Genomic DNA, 15,619 nt, shown 5'->3' on the forward strand with positions numbered 1-15,619 from the left:
TGGGAGGGGAGAGGAAAGACAAAATAAGAGGGGGAAAGGTAGAGGCAGAGAGCGTGGAGGATGCCACTGTATCCTCTTCTGTTACAAGAGTCCAACTGCTGCTTAATTACCGAGCCCGTTACAGATAAAAAACGTAGGGAACGTTTTTAAATTTAAATTACAAAAAAAAGCTGTTTTAAAAAAAGAGCAGGATCTCTTCTTGAATCCCCCTCAGCCCTTCCCTGGCTGTCACCTCTTTCTTTCCCTGGGGGCTGAGGAGAGACCCCGCTAGAGTGGAAATATCCTTCCAGCTTTGTTGGCATCCGGATTTAAAGTGCAAGTCTAACTTTTATCCTAAGGCGGTTCCCCCACCCAACATGAGAGTAGAGGCGGGGAAGGGGCTGGGTCTGCAGAAGGAGGTGAAACCGGCTGGTTCCTCCCAGACTAGGTCCAGATCTCAGTCGGTGTTTAAATCACCTTCCCTTGGATCTGTTTGAATTGAGGCGACCAGGGATGCCTTGCGCTCATAGGGCGAAAGGGATCCTTAGAAGCCGCAATATGATTCCACCTCTTCCCCTCGAATCGGGGATGGATGCTCTTGGGTCCACCAGCATCTCCTGTTTGCTTTCTCTCTTCCGTTTCTCTTTTGCCCTTGTTCATAACGAAGTAGCGAAACCCCAAGTGGGTAGCAACCTGAGAATTCAGGCCCCCAAAGACGTTTGCTCCTCCTAGAGCAGGGGAGCTGGAAGTCAGGACTCATGGGTTCCGTTTGCGACTTTGCCAGATCCCTCTGTAGCGGGGTGGCCTGGGGCAAGTCCGCTCTAGTTGTCTGTGGAGTGGGGCGTGGCGTGTCTCTCCTGGGAATGTGGGGTGAGGGTGAGCTACAAATCTCATGGCAGTGTGTGTCCCCTGGGGCGGGGGGAGATGCAGGGCTGGCAGCCCTGGAGGAACTGGTGCAGAACAGAGCAAGGGGCAGGGCCAGCCTTGGAGTATCCTTCCCAGGAGGTCCTGAGCTCTGTTCTTGATGGACGGACGTAGCGTGTTGTGATTTTATTCCCTGCAGTGGGGGATTCTGCCTTGGGGGGGGGGGGGGGGGGCTCCTTCTGCCCCTGCCATGCCCTGGCCCTCCTGCTGGCTGCAGGGGTAGGGGCTGGACCCGCAGCGCCCACCGGGGAATGGCTGTGGGGGGTGGAGCCACTTAGGGTCTGGATCAGCTGTTCGCCTCTGGGGGCAGACTGGCTGCTCCTAGATGATAAAAAGGGACCCACTGGGGAGCTGGCTGGTGACTAAGCTGTTATGTGCCTCAGGCAGAGAACGGGTACGGGGCGCTTGTGGGTGGGGCAGTGTAAGGGTAGGAAATTCGTTAAGAGCTTTGGTCATGTGTCCAGCTGCCTTGAATTGGAGCATGGCGGTCGCGTCGCTCAGTGAATGTGGAGTTGATCCAGTGCAAGGAATGCTGGGTGTGTGTGCGCGCGGGCTGGGACCCCCATTGGGAGAGGCTTTGATATTTGTCTCTCCAGGTGTGGTCTGGTCTTTGGGGGGGGTGTGCGTTGCTTTTATTGGGGTTAGCACCTCGGAGCCCCCATCATGGACCCAGGACCCCGTCGTGCCAGGGGCTGTACAGACAGAGTGACAGGACGACATATAAATCGGGGAGGACAGTGTGGAGGCAGTGTTCTCTCTGTGTGCCCATCCCTTCCCCTAAAGAGGGGGAAACTGAGTCACAGAGTGGCGAGCCAGGTCACCCAGCAGGCCAGTGTCGGAGCTGGTGGAAGAATCCATGCCTACAAAGCCCTGTATCCTGCTGCCTCTCAGAGGAGCCTGCAAACGGCTCCTAAATAAGAGTGTCCATTTTAAAAATTGGAATGAAGCAAGACCTAGGTGTCCAGGGCTTGAGGATTGCGCTTTGCAGACCTGTTGCTGGCCACGCTGCAGGATGTAGGGCTTGGGGCAGGGGCAGGATGCTGGCGCGTCTTAGCGGGGAACTGGACCGCCTGACGGGGAACCTGTTGATCTGTGTAAATCCTGCCGAGGAGGAGACGCTGCTGCTTCCTACGGGGTTAGGGCGTGAGGCTGCTTCGGTCTTCAGCGATGTGGGGCAGGGTAGCACCAGCGAAGTGAGATCTGGGTCCCATCGCTCCGGGCGCTGCGCACACCAAGAGACAGACCTTGTCTCGCAGAGCTTCCAGCCCAAGGAGACCAGACGTAGGGTGAGAGGGGAGGAACTTGTTTGCCCCACTGGGCAGCTGGTTGAGCTGCTCCAAGCAGCTCTCTTCCCCAGCCAGAACATTTGGGAAGAGGTAGGAAGGCCACTTCCTCATGCAGCATTGCCGTCAGTGGCAGATGAGGATTTGCTCGTTGCTGCCGAGGACACAGAAGGCCCAGAGACATCTGCCGAACCTTTCAACCCCTTCGTCCTGCAATTCCTGTTTCGTGGCAGGGCAAAGGCTAAACGTATGCCGGAGAGGGGACACTAACCAAGGCGTAGCTGTGTCCTTTTTGGGCCGCCGAAAATAAATGTTTTTCAAGACCTTGGCAGAGGCTCTGCCAGCCCTTGGTTTTAACTTCTTGCGATTCTCTGTGGTGGTTTTAACAAAAAATAAACTTAAAAACTGGGCAGGGCCCAGAAAAGGCGGTCGGAGATTCTTGCCTGGTTTTCGTTTCTCATCTGGCGCGTTCAGCCGCGTCTCGCTGACCCACGCGTTTCTTAGGAACGGTGTGTCGCTTCTGCGGGAATATTTTTTTCCCTGCAAAGCCTTTTCTTTTCCCCAATATTTCATTCTTTTTACGAGTTTTTGCCCTGTGGTTTATAGGCGGTGGGCTGACTTGAAAGGAGAAGGGGGAGGGAAAAAGTATGTATTTTAAAAGTCAATATTTAGTTTGTAATTGAAACAGCCCTTCCCCCTCAACTGAAATAAGCTACAAACAGCAAAAATGCCTGTGGCTTTTGCAAAGGAGAATGATTCGGAGTCGTAACAGCGCCTCATTCATGGGAATGGAAGCACCGCTCGAGCAGGGCTGGTCTGAATGTTCTAATCCAGGGGGCCAGATGCAAGAATTGCAAAAATGTTGCATTTGAAATGTGTTGAAATCTTATATTTAAAAGAAACAAAACAAGCCAAACCTTCCAAGCTGTGAGCTCAGAAAGTCGCCTGCAGGATTTAAAATCCCCGGCTAGCTTGCCTTGTTTTCCAAAGCAAACACTTTGACAAGTTTATGTTGGCGACTGGCTTGTAAATTTGGCATAATTTTTATGGAAATTTTAATACTGCTGAGGAAATAACTCAGTCCCTCCCAATTCCAGGCTTTGCCAACTGCTGTGATATTTTTTTTTCTTATTGCAAGCCTCGTGATTTTTTTCGTTAAAAGCCCCAGCTCCTGGAGTCATTGGATTGAATCTCAGCTTTCGTTTTTTCAAAAATCAAGATGCTTGCCTTCATCGTTGCACAGAAAAGCTTGAAAATCTAAACCCTACAGGGTGAAAACCCAGAAGGTGAAATACTTCACCTGCCCAAAAAGACCCCTTTCATTTTTAAAAGAAGAAAAAATCTCATTTTTAAGCCACCCATATGGGGGTTTGGCCTGACTCATACTTCTTGAATGCTTGGGATTGGCGGTGTCAGAGGTATCAGATCTCTGGCAAAGTAACTCAAAGCTCCCTCATTTGAAACCAGGGCTAGGTTTAATACTCTGAGACGTGCCGCCCCGGCCTGAGACTGAAGCATGTAGAATTTCAGGCTGAAAGGTGATTTTGTTGGGTGACATTTTAAACGGTGGGAGAGAGGGACAGGGTCAAATCGGGTTAGGAACGCAAATGCTCTTATAACCTTAAAGCATTTAAACATGCCGTAAAGTGCCTGGTGGAATTGGGAGATTATAACCTTAGTTAGGGCTTGTTACTGCAAACGCGCACATGCTTAATTCTGAGCACAGAGTGGTGCTGTTGAAGTCAGCAAGACAAACCTGTGGTCACAGCGCAGAGCTCAGGAGCAGCGCTGCAAAAATAATGCAGGGAAGGGGCGAAATCCAGGTTGTTTTTCCCCCCCCGCAAGGATAAAGTCTTGAGTTTTCTGGAGTTTGTTATAAACAGTGAAAGAATATTTAAAACTGATCCTGGGAAATACTTGGAGGCCTTTCCCAAAGGGCTCCTGGCACTCGAGTTCCAAAATAACCTGAAGAAGGGCTCGGTGGAGCTCGAAAGCTTGTCTCTTTCACCAAGAGAAGTTGGCTCCATAGCAAAAGAGCTCAGCTCACCTCACCCACTTTGTCTCTCTCGTGTCCTGGGACCAACATGGCTGCAATAATGCTGCAAACCAAAAATAGCATTCGGCAGCGAAGAATCTGCACTGAATTGGAGACTGGCTGTTGGGTATGAGTGGCGGGGGAGGGAAAGCAATCGAACAAAAACCGGGTGGATGCGATTTGGGCCCTTCTCAATTGATCTGTGACTTCCTCTGAGCTTCGGTGTTCCTTAAAGCGTCTCCGTGCTTGCTGGCATGCCTGCTGGAACGTGACCAAAATAACGTGCTTTGCCCTTAACGTTACGGTCACATTCTGCTCAGTGTGAAACCTGGCTGGGTGGAAAGCACCAATAACATTATGTTTAAATAAATAAAAAAAAAAGCCAAAATTGCTTAGCTCTGCCTTCCCACTTCCCCAGTGATATGTTAATATTGCATCAAACCTTTCTTCCCGCCCTGCCCCGCCCCCGCTCGCCTGCCGAAGAGACCTTAAATACTTTCTCTTGAACCTCTCTAGAGCTTGGAAGTACTACATTTTAGGATCTTCAATACGAATGCATGAAGGCGGACAGTTTGTGAGAGCGTGCCGACAGATGGCTGAACCAAAGAAAACAGCCACTTTTCTCCCGTAGCAGCGGAATTCTGGATAAAACTGAAATGATCAGGCTGGAAAACAGAGCGAGAGACGAGGAGAAAGTGTATCTTTCCCCGTGGTTCTGAAAGGCATTGTTCTGAAAGGCAGGTAGCTTGAGGGAATAGATTCGTAGGTATTTATTTTAAAGGCCCAGTGAGAGCCTTTTGGGATCATCTGATTTCCCCCCCCTCCCCCCTGCGAAAAACAGAGCAGAGAATTTCCATTCAGATTGACCACGTTTCTCAAGCTACCCGCCCCAGGAGTGAATGCAGAGCGAGCTGCTTGTCCCTGGGTATGCGGTGGAGATAAGTGGTTTTTGACTGGCTTCCAAAGCGCTGGATCATGTGCCCTAGTGCAAACAGAGGGAAAAAACCAGCAACCCAACCAAACCCCATAAGGAATGTGGAGTCGATTCATTTTTTTTTTTCTTTCCCCTAAGAACATCTGTTTTGCAAATCATGCTCATTCCAGTCAATATTTATTGCCAGTGCTGTTTCCTTTGCAAAGTTAAAACCAGCTACCTCCCCCAAAGAGGAAGAGTCCAAGCAGGATTTAGTAAGAAAGCAAGACTCGCTTAAGCAAGAAATTGATCTTTCTGGTTACTTCAAACCTCTCTAGGTTTCTGTGCCAGCCCTCATCACTGCAGCGTCTGTACCTGAGGTTGAGAGCTTCTATTCTGCACTTCTCCAACCAGTTTAAAACTCCTGTGTCAGTTTCATGCTTGGACCAAAACTTGAATGGGTATTTTTTTTTTTAAACGGCATCTTTATCCTCATCACGAACACAAACAAGTGTGGTGTAGTGGATTGAGCCACTCAGGTAAATACCTTCGGCTGCTCGAGTTCTAATCCTGACTCCATCCGTCCTTCCCTCAACGGAAGTGTGCCCCCTCTAAGACTGAACGGCAGCGGTTGACTCTGAGCGTCACAGACCTGGACCCTGTGGTGCCAGGCGCTGTACGAACACAGAACAAACAGGCAGTCCCTGCTCCCAAAGAGCTTCCAATCTAAGTATCAACGCAGCTGGGGACGTTCTAGCCCTTTCATTGCGTACACTGATGGGTCATTGTGCATGTTACAGCTGTGATCAGGGCCCCTAGTTCTGAGGCAGCTCCCACGCTGAAGAGCCGACAATGCAGACACTGATGGGCAGGAAAACTGAGGCACGGAGAAGGGAAATGACTTGTGTGAAGTCAGCGGCAGAGAAGGGATTGGAACCCAGGTCTCTAGAATCCCAATCTAGTGCTCCACCCTTTAGACCACACTGCCCCTCCATTTCCTTGCTGGAGTCTCTTCATCTCTGTGTTGATCAGCCGCTGCCGGGAATGGGGCCTGGCCGAGTCGCGCTGTTAGAGAAAAGGGGGCTTTCTTTCCTGCCGGAATACTCGCTCGCCTTTTCTTTTTAGCGGGATGGCCGCTGACTGCTAAAGAGGCAAATGTTTTCCGTCGACGGCTTGTGCAGCTGTCCCGTCCCTGCGCACTGAGCCGGCCATTATATCCTGCATGAAGGGCCCTTTATTCTCTTCCCAAAGCTGGAGCTCTCCTCTCCCCTTCCAGTGCTGTGTCTGCCCGTATTTCAATGGAAAGCTTGGCTCTTTGTAAACGCTCCATCAATGGCTACCTTCTCCGATTGTCCACCTGGCACCTTGACATGCTTACTTCTGGGACCCCTTTAACTTGCCAAGAACATCCTGCAAAAAAAGAAAAAAGTGTAACATTATCAAGCCGCTTGAATAGTTTATTTTCTAAAGCGAGAACGGAGCTTTATTTGCTGTCCCCAAAATGTCTTTGTAACTTGCTTTTGGTCTGCAAAGCTGCCAGGAACAGTGATGGTGTGAAAGGCTCTCTCGAAAACACATACCAGCATTGTGTGGCATAAGAGGCTGAAATGATCTTAAACCCCAGCGACGCGCACGTGTGAGCAGAGCTCACGTTTTTAGTGGTGGAACTGGGTTCGGATGCAGGCTGGTTGCCGGTTGAAATGCGACCGTGGACAGGGATACCTTTAGCCTTCAGGTAGCATGCTTGCTGTCGTTTCCCAGGGTTGGAAGAAGCATTTTCACCTCCTTGGATCCACTAGTTCTGAAGAATTAGACGAGTCTCATCTTGAATTTCCCAGTCTAAATGTTTGTACAGGGTGTTGCATGTGTGAAGTGCTAGGTATTGTCCTGGTAGGAGTCACTGGGTGGAGTTGTTACCCACAGCCTTACCAGCTCTGTTTCTCATGAGTGAACTATGTTCAGGCTGCGTGGGACACACTGCGTCAGTTTCGTGCTACAGTTTCTTTGTTGGGGTGCTGTCGCACGTGGCAGGAGTCATTTTTTCCCCCTCTGCTGGAATCATGCTAGAGCCGGTTCTTGGGGCAGAGCCGATTCAAGGTGTTCGGGCTGGGATTCCCGAAAGAGGAGGATGGCTGCATGTTGTTTGTGATCACCTCTGTTCCAGGACTGATGTCTATAGCGCCACATAAATGAGCTCTGGTAAGAACATACCCAGAATCTGCATCACTTTCTCCTCCCATGGGAAACTGGCCCCCAAGGCTCCTGACAGCCACTACAGAGCGGCCAGTTGATGTTTGCTATGGATTTAACCTTTCTCTTGCTAGGGATTTCCTTCCTCCCTAGTTTTTGAGCTGGGGGGCAGTGTGTGTGTGTGTGGGGGGGGGGGGGGGGGGATACAGAGACCAAATGGAGATCTCCAAAGCCAAGCTTGGCTGAGGTTGAGTGAAGAAGCTGCTACCTTGAAAGGCTGGGGTGGGAGAGGGCATGCTGGCTGAGGTTGGGCCTTATAGATCTGTGCTGTGGAAGGTCACGCCTAGCCTGCTAGAAGCCTGGGAGGGTTAGAGGGGCAATAAATCCAGGGCAAGCGTTTATATTCCCCTCCCCTGCTCCCTAGGGTTTGAAAAGCTTGTGGAGCTGGGATGCCCGGGGGTGTGAACTCCCCTGGCTAAGCAGGGTTAGGAGTGAGAGGGAGTGGAACCTGTCCTGTCTGAAAGCACTTGAGGGGAGCCTGAGGCCACGGTGCTAGGTTTAGGGATATTTATACGGCTCACAAGAACATCTGGAGTTAGAACAGTAATCCAGAACTTTGGCAGGACTGCAAACCCTCCTGTTTCAGGGCACGAGCCGACCTCTGGCTGTAGGGGTCAGGAGGGAACTGTCCCACGGGGTGGCTTATTCCAGAGCTGCCTCCTACATGGCTTCTTGGACCTGCCTTTGGAGCATCTGGTACTGGTTACTGTCAGGCAGGAAACTGAACTCTATCTAGGTGGCCTTTGGTTCTGATCCAGTCTGGCGATCCATAGTCTCTCTCTTGCTTGTATTTTTCATTGAGGGCGGTGTTTGTTTCCTAAGACTTGCCCGAATGGATCAAAGCCGAGGTCCATCTGCTCCTGGAGCTTCTTTCCAGCGATGGCAGTGCCAGATGCTTCAGAGAAAAGTGTAAGAACCTTGCTGTGGGCAGAGGTCTCCTAAGGGGGTCCCCGTAAAGGTCTCCTTCAATCTCTAATAGTTAGACAGTGGCTTAAAACCTAGAAATTATGCGTGTTGTGGTAGTACACAGTCATGGGCTAGGAACCTGTGGTTCCAGGTGCTGAATGAACATAGAGCAAAAATATCCCCTGCCCCAAAGAGCTTCCAATCTTACAAGCATGAGGTTTTATATCCCTTGCCCAGCTTCTAGCGTGGACTCTCACTGCTCTGGATATTCATTTCGTCCATGGAATCATAGAAGTGTAGGGCTGGAAGGGTCCCGAAGAGATCACGTAGTCCACCCCGTCTCCCCCATGCTGAGGCAGGATATCTGTTCCCTCTTTGATTCTTGCTAAATGCGGTGCTGTACCAGCATCCTGTGGCAGTGAGTTCTGCAGTCTAAACTTAGCTTGTCTACACATGGAAACTAATCTGAAATAAGGAAACTGAGGTCACCCGATGAACTTAATAGGCAGCAGGTTTAAAAATAAAAGGAAGTGCTTCTTCACACAACGCCCCGTCGGCCTGTCTGGAACTCGTTGCCAGGGGACATTGTGAAAGCCAAAAATATATCTGGGTTCAAAAAAGAAAGGGATACATTCATGGAGGAAAGGCCCATTGGTGGCTGTTAGCCATGAGCGTCAGGGATGCGTCCCCATGCTCTGGATGTCCTTAAATCTACAACTGCCAGAAACTGGGACTGGACGACGGGATGGATCACTTGGAAATTGCCCTGTTCTGTTTGTTTCTTCTGAAGCGTCTGAACCGGTCGCTGTCAGAAGGCAGGGTACTGGGCTAGATGGGCCATTTGTCTGACCCAGCACGACCTTTCTTAGTTAAAGAGGATTAACTGTTCCTGATGAACTTCATGTGCGGATGCTCTTATTCTGGAAAGAGAGCCTTATTCCAAGTAGTTTAATCCGTTTCCAAAGTGGATTAAGCTAATCGGGAGCAAAAGTGTCCCTATGTGGAGTTCGTCGGGCATAGTTAATTGGGAAAAGCTATTCTGGAATATCGTCCTGTGGAGAGGAGCACTAATTATGCATTGGGTGGTGGGTGGGGGAGTATTTCCGTTATCCTTGGCCAACTGGCTTTCCAACTTCACGGTTTTGCAGGAGCGACAGATTTACGTTGCATTCCCCTCAGCTGTTTCTTCCAGGATCCCTGTGGGGACGCTGGTGGTTCCTTGCACAGACCTAAGCGGGGAAAGTGAGGCCAGGCGGGCCTCTTTGCCGCACACACTGGAGGGAAATGGATGTGCTGTGCCCTGCGTCCGTCGGGGACGCTGAGGTGATGGCTTGGGCGTTAAATGGCAGCCGATGAGTCACATCACGCGTAGCAACTGCATCAGTATCGCTTCCCAGATGTAATTGGCTTGGAGACGGGCGCATGGGAGGATGCACGGGGGGCGGGAGCCGTAGGAGGGTGAAACTCACCCCGATGTGGGGGCGGGTGGTCCCAGCGCAAGACCTGGACCATGTTAGTTGCACTTTAACCCTAGGCCTTGTGGGACTGGAACTGGCCTTGTCTCTTTAACAATGCAGGGCACGTCTGTTGTTTTACAAACCCACCCCCGCTACAGCAGGATCGGGGAGATAACTGTTAATGTGGCCTCTGGATGGTATTAACATCGCTTGGCTTCCAGACCCTCTTGCTCTGTTTTCAGGCTCTCTGCTCCTGGGGCTCCAGAACCGAGGTACAAGCCTGCTGCGGGTGACTGGGGGAGCGTTATTGTGTCGATGGAGGCTGTGGTGGTGAGGGGTGTACCGCACTTCACAAACGGTATTTAAAGTCTCTCAACCCTCCTGAGCCGGGAGGGGGGTTATCCCCATCGAAGTGGGGCACTGAGGAGCCAAGTGACCTGTCCCTGCTGGCTTGGGGCAGAGCCGGGAAGGGAGCCCAGGAACCCGGCTAGATTAAAACGGGGAATTTTCCCTTGTGTGCATGTCTCATCTCCCTTCCAGTCAGTTAGAGCAGTGACCCTTCCTCACTGTGCCCTCACCCCCGCCCCCCCGGGAATCTTTCTCACTCGTCTTCATCTCTTGTGCCGCTATCCTCGCAGTCCGCCCGTTGCAACGTGCTGCAGCCGCGCCCGGCTCTCGCTCCGGGTCCCCGTTTTAGTCCGAAAGCAGCACGGTCTCGGGGTTCAGGTACTGGATTGGGAGACCCCAATTCTGTTCCTGGTTGGGCCGCTGAAGTTACACCCTCTGTGCCCCATGCAAGGCCAGGGAGCGCGAAGGTTATTTGTATTACTGTGGTCTCTTGCTAGATGCCTAGAAATGACCAAGAAGGCTGCCTAACCGAGAGTAGGGCCCCTTTTGCGTAGTGGCTGCACGGACCCACAGAGACAGTTCCCGTCCCGGAGACCTCGCTCTTCAAACCAGATGAGGAAGGGTCTTACCCTGTGCTTTTAACTCCAGTTGCAGCCAATAATCCTTCCAGACTCCAGCTCCATCCTCACTCTCTTTCTCCACTCCCCCGTTTCGGGAAGAAGCTGTATGGTGCAGGAGGAAAGCCTGTGTCACTTCCACGCTAGCAATGGGGCCAGGAGCGAAATACACCCTCCAGGGCTAGTTCAGCTGGCATGCAGGCTGTTCCCCCATGTCAGCATTCAAAGACACCCTTTTCTGGTAATTCAGGCTGCCGTCTTGGCTGGCTCCAGGGAGTGAACCAGGGCCTTGCGCAGCTGAAAGCACAAGGCTACAGGATGTGGTTGGGGTGGGGGCTGAGAGCCGTTGAACCAAACTTTAAACCTTGTGTCTGATGTAAACCACTTCAAGCCAGGGGGTGCGGCAGCACCCATGGGTGGGCTTTAGAGCCCAAGCTCTGGCTTGAGCCACACTGTCTGCACTGCTGTTAGCATGTTCACCTGCACCCTGCTAGCAGGAGCCTGTCTCCTTAGGCTGGGAAGCTCACGGCAGGGCACAGATACCCCTACAGCCCGTTTGGATCACACTTTTGTTTTTTCTCTACAACCAGGCGCGCTGGGGTCTTTTTCTTTTTCTTTTTCTTTTTCTTTTCTGAAAGCTGCGATTCTCTCGGTCCCGGGACGCCCAGAAAACCAGCAAACATCCCCACACTCACCATAAAACAGCGAGAATTAGCCACCCTGCTGACGGTCAGATTCCCCCTCTGCGTTTCAGCCTGCTGGACTGGCCCTCACATGAGCTCGCTCCAAAGAGCCGCCCCAAGACCGAAACCCTTATTGCCTTCAAATACTGACCCTTCCTTATCGCAGCCGTTGCTCTGAGCATTTTAGCAGACTCTCTTTTTTTAAAAAATTTATTGTAACGAGTCTTTAATTGTCCGCTTCTCTTTGCCATCTATTTATTTTTAAAGAAAGCTCTGAGCTGTGGTCTCTGGGCGACTATTAGCAGTGAGCTGCTTTTTCACTGTGCATGACTTTCTCCTGAAAGAGAGCGCCTGCCAGCGTGAATGTGGACTCAGTTTGGGTTCGTTTGGCATGGTAGCTCCTAACCTTTAATACCTTCCCCCTCCGCGTCCCAATAAAAATCCGTCTAGATGATCATAATGGTCCCTTGTGCTTTTAATTGCTTTGAAAATATCAACAACCGCTCCCAGCGAGAGCTCATCAAGTGTCCCGAAGAAATATGCATTCCCAGAGTGCTGCAGAGACGCGGGAATCTTCGGGCACTTCCATGTGAAACCTAACGAGCCGCTCCCAAATATTTATTTCTGTCCAGCTGTCTGCTCTGCTCTGCCTCTCCCCCTCCTTGCTAGTATCAGGCCGCTGTCTAATGGTCGCTCATCTTCTAAAGCTGGGGTGGTAGGATTTCTGTCCGCCATACTGGGTGGCTGGGGGCATTGGCTCGCTGACCCGGGGGCCTAGCCTGCACCTTGGGTCAAGTCCCCACTTTTCCTGCATGACATTAAGTCACCTGGATGTTTATTCACCAAACTCCCATTGAATTCGGCGTCTAAATACCTCTAGGATCTGGGCCTTTGTCCCTCTGTGCCTCAGATGCCGTGCTAAGGGTGGGCCCAAAAGTACCATACGCTGATGCAACTCTGATTTCAAAGACAATAGGATGCTGGGGTTCCCCCCGCCCAGCCCCAGCCGTGTCTGAATCCCCCTGTGCTGGGCCTGTTTGCTCTAGGATGGAGTTTGAGGCCTGTCTGTTTAGGCGCGCCAGTGGCTGCTGTTGCCGTGGCGATGCAGCACCTCAAACCCCCTCAGCCCCGGGAGGTAGGGAAAATGGTGAGGAGCGTCTGGTGGGTGGGGTGCTGCACTGCGAGTCTGGGCTCCTGGGTTCCATCCCCAACCCCGCCAGCTCTGTGACGCTGGACACGTCACTTTCCTGGGCCATGCCTCAGTTTCCCCCCACTCTTTGTCTCGTCTCGCGAGGTGTCTGCCCAGTGCCTACTAGAATAGGCCATGGTCTCAGATGAGGCCTCTGGGTGCTACTGCAGGACAGATGAGTCCTTTTACACGTGGGAAACTGAGGCACAGAGCTGGGAAGTGTGGGGAGGGAGTGTGTGTGTGTGTGTGTAAAAAGGACTTGTTGGAAAGCGAATTGTGCTCTAATATGTAATTTTGCAAGCCCAAGTAATGTCACCAGCTGAACTACCTTCCTGATCTAAAAAAAATTACTTACTGTTTGCGCTCATCTGGGTTGTTTAAACTTTGTTTTCATTATCTAGCATAAAGAAATAAACCACCTTTGGCTCCCAAGCACTAATTTATCCATGTTAAATGATCTTTAAAATCTGCTAATGCCTCGTGGATCCCAGCTGCTGTAATTAATGCCTCTGTTTAAATCCTCTTCTTTCCTTAGGAGCGAGACAGATGGACCCCGATGCTACATGCAAAACTTCTGCTGAGACTTAAAAAAACAACAAAACCCAAATCAAATCTAGCTAGAATTTCTTGTTCATAACTTGTCTTGGGAAGAAACTCATCATGTTTATTGTTATTGTTGTTTTATTTCTCCTCTTATGTAGCACCGAAGACATGTAGCCCTAAACAGTTTGCATGCAAAGATCAGGTTACGTGCATATCTAAGGGCTGGAGATGTGATGGAGAGAAAGACTGCCCCGACGGATCCGATGAATCTCCTGATATATGTATGTATCATTTTCTTTCCTGCTAATTGTGTGTCTGAATTTATATTTGCCTACTGCATGCTTCTTCTAGGAACTGGCATCAACATGAAAGTTTCCTTCCTCATTCATTTTCTTTCTATAGTACTGTTCATTTGCCACATCTACAAGTGCAGATATGACAGGAAGTTAATAGATGTATAAACCGTCCAGTCTGTCTACCCCCCAATATCCTGCTTCTCAAATGCCCTGTGTTTTGAGGGGACCTGCTGCCTCACGGTTATGTGCGAACCTCCCTGTACACCTTCGTTGTTGGCATTGCTATACGCTGGAAATAAAAGAAACAGAAAACAGAGGATTTAGCAAGAGCCATTTAAGTGGAAGGAAAGAACCCTGCAGCATTGTATGCTTCCTGCCTGCATAATCTGAATGGGGCCTTCATTTTTGGCTCTTTGTGGGACTGTTGTCTTTGGCATATAGATTATTTGTGTTGCAGAAGTAATGCTGGTTGGTGTTTTGAGATGAAGGAACTGAGGCATGTAGTTCTCTAGCCTGGTGCGTGGGGGGGCGTGTTTTGTTCACATAGGCAACATGCTGCCACCTGTGTGAATGTGGCTCTCTTTGTAGCACGAGCTTGCGTCCTGAAGCTTGGACCCCTAGCTTTATGGATCTTGGTGTTAACCTTAGCGGCTGACTAGGAGTTGGTCGGAATCCACTGTTTCAGTGCTTGAGGGGTTCCCCCCCTTCCCAAAGTTTTAGCAGGGAACAGAGCCAGGCCAATGTAGAGCCTTTTCCTTCACCCCAGAAGTGGGGAACGTTGGCAAAGAAAGTTCAACGTGAAATGTTTGGTAGGTTGCTTTACTGGGTGTGTGTGGGGTGGGGGGGGGGAAAGGGGTGTTTGGGTAAGGGGCACCCACTTTCGGGGTGTGTGTGTGTATATAGAAACTCCAATGATCTTAACCCCGTTGCTGAGAGGCATGACTCTGACAGGGGTTGTGCTCCTTGGCATTTGCTGCATCCGTCCTTTCCTGCAGCTGGCGAGGAGCGCTGGTCTCAGGGGAGGAATCTCTGAGGCTTCAAGCTCTGAGTACCCTGGAGCAAAGAGCAGAGAGGCTGACACAGACCGGGGGGGGGGGCAGGCCTGGGGAGAGTTGGATATGCTTGTAAATCTGCTACAGCCAGGAAGATAACTGGAATCTGCCCCTCTTGGGTGCAGACTTAAGGGGTTGTGTCTGGAGGGGAAAGGGACAGATTTTCCTGGAGTTGGGAACAGCCTGTGGACAATCAAAATAGCAGTTCCCAGATTTGTGTGTTTGTTTTTGGGTCCATCAAGTCCCTTTGCCTGAGCCGCAAAGGCCGGGCGGGCCCCTCGCTGCACAGCAGCTGCGTGGAGCTGTGGTGACTTTATGGGAACGGTCAGATATCTGGCCCAGCGGAGGCTGGATCTTAAGGAAACACAAAGAAAAAAGAGTAACAACAAACGGCGATTGTTCAGGAAGATCGGGGGGCGTCTAGGAGGGGATCTTACGTTGCTGATATGGTACCTGTGTGTGTGTGTATATACCACCATACAGAGCTTTGTGGTGCCTTTTCGTAGAGAGACAGCAATCCTGCTCCATAGCATGGGGGAAGGAGCATGGCCTAGTGGATAGCACGCTGGTCTGGGATTCAGCAGATCTGGACTCTGTTCCTGGGTCTATCACCAGCCTGCTGGGAGACCTTGGGCAAGTCACTTCCTCACCCTCTGACTCGGTTTCCCTGTCTGTAAAATGGGTACCTCATTGATAGATCTCAAAGCGCTTTATCAATGGAGAGCTCTAGCTGAGAGCCAGGCTTTACTGTGTCAGGAATAGACCTTCAATGACAAATGGGATTGAACCACAAACACAGTGGGTGGCCCCATCTTGAGTGGGCCGTACACCCCACGGGGCTGGTCTGTCTTTTCCCCCTGACACTCTGGCAAATGTGTGTGTAACTTGCCATGCCAGTAAAGTCTCTTTGAATTTGTAACGACTCTGGGTGGGCTTTTCAAAGTAGCCCGAAGCGTGGGGTGGGGTGTTAGGTGCCTAAATCCCTTTGACTTCAGGTTCAGATGTCAAATGCCCTCTGGGCTCCTTCCATCCTCCTAGCCTCCAGCGCTGAAGTCGGTTCCTGGCTGCACCAAATGAAATAAAGGTCTTTCTGAAGCGGCCTTTTGACTCAGGTTATTTATTAAGGCAAAGTGATGCAACCACC

General features: G+C 50.9%; 1 protein-coding gene across 2 annotated transcripts in view; it reads left to right on the top strand.

Moving 5' to 3' along the window:
- Window positions 1-15,619, top strand: part of LRP1 (LDL receptor related protein 1) — a 182,825-nt gene that overhangs the window by 29,074 nt on the left and 138,132 nt on the right. For both annotated transcript variants that reach the window (XM_073318798.1, XM_073318799.1), the window contains exon 2: window positions 13,286-13,408. In XM_073318798.1, coding sequence (XP_073174899.1) covers window positions 13,286-13,408 — 123 coding nt within the window. The remainder of the gene's footprint in view (window positions 1-13,285; window positions 13,409-15,619) is intronic.

The sequence above is a fragment of the Lepidochelys kempii genome, chromosome 20 (genome assembly GCF_965140265.1).
Source record: "Lepidochelys kempii isolate rLepKem1 chromosome 20, rLepKem1.hap2, whole genome shotgun sequence".
In the NCBI taxonomy this organism is placed as follows: Eukaryota; Metazoa; Chordata; order Testudines; family Cheloniidae; genus Lepidochelys; species Lepidochelys kempii.